The 7,897-nt window shown below is 33.5% G+C and overlaps 1 protein-coding gene across 2 annotated transcripts; it reads left to right on the top strand.

The window, feature by feature from the left end:
- Nucleotides 1-202: 202 nt before the first annotated feature.
- LOC110106551 (succinate dehydrogenase subunit 3-2, mitochondrial-like) lies at nt 203-5,773 on the top strand. Of its 2 annotated transcripts, none has more exons than XM_020836486.2 (3): nt 203-363; nt 4,499-4,536; nt 5,285-5,773. In XM_020836486.2, the coding sequence occupies exons 2-3, from the start codon at nt 4,512-4,514 to the stop codon at nt 5,596-5,598; spliced, it is 339 nt and encodes a 112-aa protein (XP_020692145.1). In that variant the 5' UTR covers nt 203-363; nt 4,499-4,511; the 3' UTR covers nt 5,599-5,773. The 2 variants fall into 2 exon arrangements, with proteins under 2 accessions (XP_020692145.1, XP_020692144.1); XM_020836485.2 differs by having other exon boundaries at nt 206-363; nt 4,494-4,536.
- The last annotated feature ends 2,124 nt before the right edge of the window (nt 5,774-7,897 follow it).

Genomic DNA, 7,897 nt, shown 5'->3' with positions numbered 1-7,897 from the left:
GTTATCCAATTATTATTTAGAATATTAATTATCTAATTAATTATTGAATTATTATTTACATTATTAATTATCTAATTAATTATTTACATTTAATTTATATTATTTAAATTACTTAAATTAATTTATAACTAATTACCGTCTACTTTTTTATTCTTCTCTTTCAATAGCCGCTACGTTTTGCTTTTCTCTTCTCCATTTTCTTCGTTGCTGTTCGACTGCTTCGCGTGAGGTAGGGTTTTGAAGGAGTCGCTAAAAGCCTTCTTCGCTTCCTCGACAACGTTCCTTCCTGTCGAATCGGAAGTCGCGACAGTTCGCCGTTCTTCCGTTGGATCGGAAGTTGAGACGGAAGCTCGCTAGCTGTGACCCCCCTACGGGCTCTCTAAAAACCCTAACGCTGGCGATGACAGATCCTCCTGAAACAGTTCCGGATTATATTGGTTCGGTAGGGATCAAACCTTTCCTATCCTCGCCTGGTCTGGTGATTTTCATTCAATTGCAGAGCCTCTCAACATATTATTAAATTTTGATTCAAAATTTGTTATTTTGTTCAAACTAACGTATTTGCTGAGCTCGTTGTTTGAAGCAATATATTATATTGTCCTAATTAGAAACGAATTTTCGTATGATGAGTCTGCGCGCTTCTAATTATTCAATCTAATACCTAAGGATTTCCTGTATCACAAGGATTGCACTTTAAATATGATGATACAGTCAGTATCAATAGTTTGGTCACGGTTGTATGTCATCCTATAGTTCATTATAAATTTATTAGTAGTTGTTGGGATTGTGTGGTAAATGAGAGCTTGTTTGCTTGATATGACTGCTCAAAGTAAGCTACGAAATTTGTTTACTTTCTAAAGAAGTTTCCATTCTGATTATCTGTTTCAAACTCATTCCCTGTTACCATTATAAATAGTCTTAGAAGAAAGTGTTTTTTAATCCCACAACCACAAGCTAATAGAGAGAAGGGGGAGAGTGGAGGAGACTGGCTGCCAACTAATTGAGAAGGGAAAAGTTTTTTTTAAGTGATTGCAAGAAGGAGATATGCTTCTTCATCAAGGTGTTGTTAGTTTTGGCTCCATCAAAAGGAGAAGCTCTTGTTTGGACTGATATTGTAGAGAGGACAAGTAAGTGATAGAAACAATAATAACATTTTTTTCTCCACATAAAGTCCTTATCTCCGTAGCATTGGTTGCATTGCCTCTCATTTACTAACATAAAGAAGTGCTGTCTCTATCCTTATCTATAATTTTGTGAAGAGAAATCATTCATATACCCCTCTTTTGAAGTTTAATGAGATATTTGACCCTGTGCAACCTTAGATGCAGGTAGATCTTTCTGAATTACATAAACTTGTGTATTGTTTATTGTGTTTGTTATCTTGTCTTTGTTTAGTTTTTTTTTTAATTGATTTGGGGTCCCACCAATAGCTAGCCCTATGCGGGAGGAGTGAAAGCCCTATTTTGACCGTCGGCTGTAAAGGGGACCCATGATCATTCAACATATAGCTTTTCGAATTTATTTTGGTCTCCTCTGAAGCAATGCGCTCTATATAAATATCTTCAGTGAGGTCTTTGTAGAGAAAACTATTGTTTACATTCATTTGAAGTATAGTTTGCACTTGATTAATGGTAATAAGGAGAAAATGAATTAAATTAAACTGAGTAATGAGGTTTACAGTCTTTGGAATAGAAACAAACAATGACAAGGAAGAACAATGAAAAAAAAGAGGATGGTTAAACAAATGATAGAAAATAGCATAGTGGATGGCAAATTTATTGACATTTAAATTTTCAGATAGCAAAATTTAGATCCGAGGGCTTAATTTTAGACTATTGCTCAGCTATAATAAACAAATGGAGGGGATATGCTTTAGTAGGAGATAGATGACATGTGAGTATAATCATGCAAGGGAATAGGAGCTAACATTTTGGCTATAGGTGGTCGGGGACATAATGGAGGAGCATTGGCAGGATATGTAGTGTGAGAGGAGAAAGGGAATGCCTCATTAAATGTAACATCAATATAGATATATAATCATCGTATATATGGATTGTAATATTGTTAGCCTTTTAGGGACAAAAATAGCTCAAAACGATACGATGCACCAGATCACATGAGGTGATTGTTTGTCATGACCCATGTGAAGATAGTGGGCATTACAAAAAAAACATTATTACAATATTTCGATGGGATTTTAAGAATGATTTATTATCATTGTTTTTAAATAAAAATAAATAAATAAATAATATTGATAATGATAATAATAATATTATCAAAAAAGGGTTTTTGTATTTTCATTTGATTCCTAATCTCTCACCCATCTTAAAATTCGTGTTGTCGACCAAATTTCATACTTTTTCATACAATGGCAACTCCGGCACTATAGATGTCTTATCTAAGTAACTTAAACATTCCAAACATTTAGCCACAATCCATTTTATGAACCGGTGAATTTTGGACGACGTCCTCTCTATGTTTGATTTAATTGATTGCAGGGGATCCCCCTTTGGTGATTTTGATGCTCTAGACACGTCGATGTAATTCATTTTGTGAGCGCCCAACATTTGAACTATTTTGATCATGGTTGAGGTGTTTTGATCCTATTTCGCACGACGTTACAACATTATGCTGTCATTCTCATCATATTTGTTCGAGTTGGTTAGGAGACGGAGACACATACAAAGATCAACAAGTGTGACCTGGCAGGGCCGCAAGGTGCGAGCTTACAAATGGGCAGCAGTGGCACGCATGCATTCGATATTGGGGGATGCATGCAGTTGTAGGAGACACATGTTTTGCTGGGGTTTATGAAATGGGAATCGAGAGAGGGGGAAGGGCGGCAGCTACACTGATGAATAACATATTTTGATATCATGTTAGAGGGGAAATTTATTATCTCTGATTGTATATATTTTCACTTGAGAATGCCTCTATTATATTTAATGGAATGAGTATATTGTTTTAAGTATAATCATATAGAGAGGTTTCCTAACTTGATATTTTTTACGCTAATACTATTATAAAAGTACCATTAATTATATTATTTCGTATTAAATAGCACAGTTTATTGCTAGAAGATTTTTACCTGATGTTTTCTTACTGTTAAATAGCTGCAGTTGGATGAGCAACCTTGATTTATGAATGAGATTGTGTATAAGGGAATCAAAACAAGTTATACTTGAAAATCTAGAAACTATATGTGGAATGTTTGTAGGGGATCCAATCTAGTAGTTTTACAACAATTAGATCGCATATGAACCTATCAGCAATCAGCCAATATTATCATTGTCTTCTAAAATACATAAATGTTTGATTTAAAGTTTAAATTTGACCTGTACGAGAAAGGCATGTGCTTTGACTGAATTTGAGATGGATGTTTATAATTGGAAATACTAAAAAAACTTTTGAAGGACATTTCTGTATATAGTTTCCTATTTTTCTCAATGTTATTGTATATTATATATTACAGGTGCAATTGTAATGCATGCCTGCTGGTTGGACTAACGGTGGTTGGGTTTTTACATAGTACTGTTTGAGATTTACTTCAAAGGTTAAAAGGTTTATTGGATCTATATGCCTTAGGGAAGCTGCGTCTTCATTTTGAATTAGTGAATGATAGCACTTTTTTAAAAGTTAAGGCAAGCTGGTCCTATTACCTCTTCTGTGACTGGGCATGCTGTAAAATAGCCATTTTTTCTTACCATTGTAGCATTATGAGAGGTTTAATTGATCACCATCGTTTTAGCGCATGTGTTATTCGAAATAAATATAACCAATAAATAGTTTAATTTGTCAATAGCTTTGATACTCTGAAACGAGAATAACAATGTTCCATTTCCAAATGCTACTGTATTATACAGTTTTACACAACAAACTATTTGTATTAGATATAACTCGCCTATTTCTCTAAACTTTCCTATATGTATCCTAAAACTTGTAACAAACTACCGCTTTCACAATTAACGTTTTGGTTAAACATTGCTTTCTAACCATCGATCACTTTTAAGGCCTCGTTTGGGATGGCTTTCTTATTGCTACTTAAAGCAGTTTTTAGTAAAAAAAATTAATTTTTATGCTAAAAAGTTATTTTAAGAAGCAAAAGAAAGCTGTCCCAAACTAAGCCTAAATCTCTGACCATTTCTCATTTTCTAACCTATCACTGTAACACACTGCTTTCTAAGATTTTTTATATATCACTTAAAACTTCGAATAATCTAGTACTGTCAAAATTATATTTAATCTGCCAGAATATTGCAAAGGCTCCAAAATAGTGTTATAGTCTGATTTGAACCCAGTTTTTTTCTGATTTTTTTTCTCTTACCATGCGTATGGTGCATCTAAGTAGAAACATATAACTTTCCTTCCTTTATGAAAACATCATCAGATAGCTCACCTTTTTTTTTTTTCATATTCGTTGTTCATATTGTGTTTGGAATTAGCCTCTAGTTTTTTGCAGGACTTGTGGATTTATTATTTGTATATTTTGCTGTAGGTCAGGTTAACTTAAGATGGATACTTCATTTGCACTTCGGGGTAAGTGATTTGACCATTTTATATGCCTTTTTTTAATGTGAAATTAATTTATGTTTGCAAAGTTTCCTGGAGTATGCAAATCATAGTGCTATTCTTCTAGGTAGAGTAAGGACAACTGATTTTCTGAAGGCTTGATTTTATCCTAATATTCAGCAAAACTTCTTTTCATAGACTTTTGTCTAAACTCCTGCCTGGTTTCAATCTGGTCAAATTGATTTAGGCTTTATTTGGGACGGCTTTTTTACTGTTTCTTAAAGTAATTTTTTAGTATAAAAATTAAAATTTTTTACTATAATGCTGCTTTAAGAAACGGTAAGAAAGCCATCCCAGACTTCATTAAAATTCATTTCATTCTTGTCTTGGATGATATGTGAAGCTATGAATTGATACAAGCTGTTATTTGCAGTCTCAGGCTTCATTTGGGACAGTTTTTTTTACTGCTTCTTAAAGCAGCTTTTTAGCTAAGAATTTTTATTTTTGGAACTAGAAAGCTACTTTAAGCAGTAAGAAAGTCGTCCCAAACGGAGCCTCAATTTCTCCTTGGAATGCTAACAACATTGAAATGTGTAGTGACTGCGGTTTCGTTTGGGATAGCTTTCTCCTTGCTTTCGAAAATAATTTTTTATTGTAAAAAATTTAATTCAAGAAAAATTTTAACTAAATTATTGTTTTAGAAAGTATTAAGAAAGCTGTCCCAAATGAACCCAGAGTTTGCTTGATGTAACCTTAACCTGATGTTGCTTCTTAGGAATCGTTAATTCGACCAGATCAAATGGAAAGAATGTACTGAGGCAGCTCCCCTCAAATATTGAGCTGCCTACTGAAGATAACTCAGTGAAGAGATTTCTGACCGGAACTAGAGCCTTCCATGAAAGCCGAGTGGTTTCTGAATCAGCTAAAGGGGCCTACTTTAATCGGCCTTTATCGCCTCATTTGCCTTTGAAGAAGCCACAGCTGAGTGCAACTTACTCTATTTCCCACAGAATCTTTGGAGTCGGAGTTGCCAGTGCCATACTGTTATTCCCACTGGCAATGAAGTTCAGCGCCCTCTTTGATGTCTGATAATACGGTATGGAACTTTCTTTTGAGGCATTTTATGTTTCTGAAAGATGTCGAGGTTTTTGCCAAGATGAAATAATGACTAGTTGCTCTTCTAGACGACTACGTGATGTGATATGAACTTCATTGGATTATTATCAGTTTCCTTCAATTCATAATGGCTGCTGATTGCTTTTCATGCGGGCTGTTGTACTCATTTATGGGAAAAATTATTCTGTGCGGATGGCGATGTTGAATGTCATTTCGAGATTAATCAGAATGCGTCATATCATCCCTTCGCTTGGTACCGCGGCTTGATATTGTCGTTACTGTTTGGTACCGTTGATGCTGATTGGCCTTCGGACATAGACTTGAGTCCGGTCTCTGCACAGAATAATTTCTTCATTTGTGAGCATAATCTTGGCAGGTCCTATTTTGCAATTAGATTACGGTTTGTTCAATGGCACTAAGGCTTGTTTTGAGATAGTTTTTTTTATTAAAAAAGGATTTTTAATATAAACATTTTTTGAATAAAAAATTTTTATATTAAAAAGTTATTTTAGAAAGTAATAAAAAAATTGGCTGTTTGAAACCTAAACGTTACATAAACTTTAATGTCAGTTTTACTAATAGTGCTAAAGTATTTGTTTAAGAGAAAATAGCAATATCATCATTAAAAAATATTTGGATGTCCATTATTTTTTTTTTTTAAAGAAAAAACTAATAAATTTTTGTATTTGTAAAGTCCACCTAATTGTGAATTTATGGGCAATTTTTTTTCCCCGCCTCCCTAAATTATATGCTAAGGTTTTGTTGATTTTTTTTTATTTGGATGATATTATTATAAATGGAACCAGTTGAGTGTACTTAAATATTTAAAATTTGAGTGCCGTGCTTGTAATTCCCCCTTTATTTAGAATTTTTATTACGTCCTTCCACCTGATGTAGAGCTACATCAGGTAGCCTATGATATGTCGCCACGTGCACTTATTTTTTACCGCGCGGCCCGATGACCCGACTCGGATCGAATCCGGGATTACTATGTTCGTGTATTGCTTGGTATTTTCTCGGTATTGTTAGGTATTACTCGGTATTGGTCTTCATAGAGCGATATTTCTTGTTATTGTCAAACAATACCGAGTAATATCTAGCAATACCGAGCAAATATCGAGCAAATACCAGTAATACCTAAAAGAACTTGGTATTGCTCGGTATTTCTCGGTATTGGTCTTCACAGAATATTATTTTTCATTTTTATCGAGCAAAATCAACCAATACCTAGTAATACCGAGCTACGCAAACTCCCGGGTCCGTTACGGGTCGGGTCGTCGGGCCGCGTGGTCAAGAGTAAGAACACGTGGCGACATATCATATGCTACCTGATGTAGCTCTACGTCAGGTGGGAGGATGCAATAAAAATTCCTTTATTTAACAGTTTTGAAGCTATAAACAATATGTAGAGAAATTATAAAATTTGCTAAATACATTAGATTGGGTGTAATTAAAATTATTATTTATTTTAACCCCCTCTCAAATCGGATGATTTCAATTTCGCATAGAATATGACTGAAAACAAAACTATTTTTCGAAAAAAAAAATGCTCTGTCAACAATCAAATAAGCCCCAATAACATTCTAATTATTGAAGTTAACCTCTATAAATTAAATTTAAGCCTCTTTGATTGTTTATAGATATATTAATTTTAAAAAGAAGAAATTATTTTTGCTCATTTTATATATGAAAACAAGATTTTCACAACTGGAGGGCTTTTAGAAGTTAAGGAAAGTTTAAAATCTATGTTAACTATTAACTAGATCTACATAATAATATTTAAAATTTTGTTTTTACTAGACATTTGCAAGAGGATGCACTTTGATGTCTGCTTTTTGTTGATGATATATTTCTTGTTGATAAGACTAGAGGAGTAGAAGGAAATATTGAATTATGAAGGTCAATCTAGTCTAAAAGTTTTCGTTTGAGCGGGTCAATTGAATACGATGTATTTGTAAAGTCCACCAAATTGTGAATTTATGGGCAAATTTTTTTACCCGCCTCCCTAAATTATATGCTAAGGTTTTGTTGATTTTTTTGTTATTTGGATGATATTATTATAAATGGAAGCGGTTGAGTGTACTTAAATATTTAAAATTTGAGTGCCGTGCTTTTAATTACCCCTTTATTTATTCTGAAAATTTTTTTCCTTAACGAAATAAGTCACATTTGGTTGGTTGAAGTTATAAACAATGTAGAAATTATAAAATTTGCTAAATACATTAGATTGGGTGTAATTAAAAATATTATTTATTTTAATCCCCTCTCAAAT

Source organism: Dendrobium catenatum, unplaced genomic scaffold (assembly GCF_001605985.2).
Source record: "Dendrobium catenatum unplaced genomic scaffold, ASM160598v2 fragScaff_scaffold_362, whole genome shotgun sequence".
In the NCBI taxonomy this organism is placed as follows: domain Eukaryota; kingdom Viridiplantae; phylum Streptophyta; class Magnoliopsida; order Asparagales; family Orchidaceae; genus Dendrobium; species Dendrobium catenatum.
Note: the sequence above shows the minus strand (reverse complement) of the source record. Positions and strands in the feature narration are given on the sequence as shown.

Coding starts and splice junctions, on each gene's coding strand:
- LOC110106551 (XM_020836486.2), top strand. CDS start 4,512: ATGGATACTTCATTTGCACTTCGGG. Junction 4,537..5,284: donor TACTTCATTTGCACTTCGGG/GTAAGTGATTTG, acceptor GTTGCTTCTTAG/GAATCGTTAATTCGACCAGA.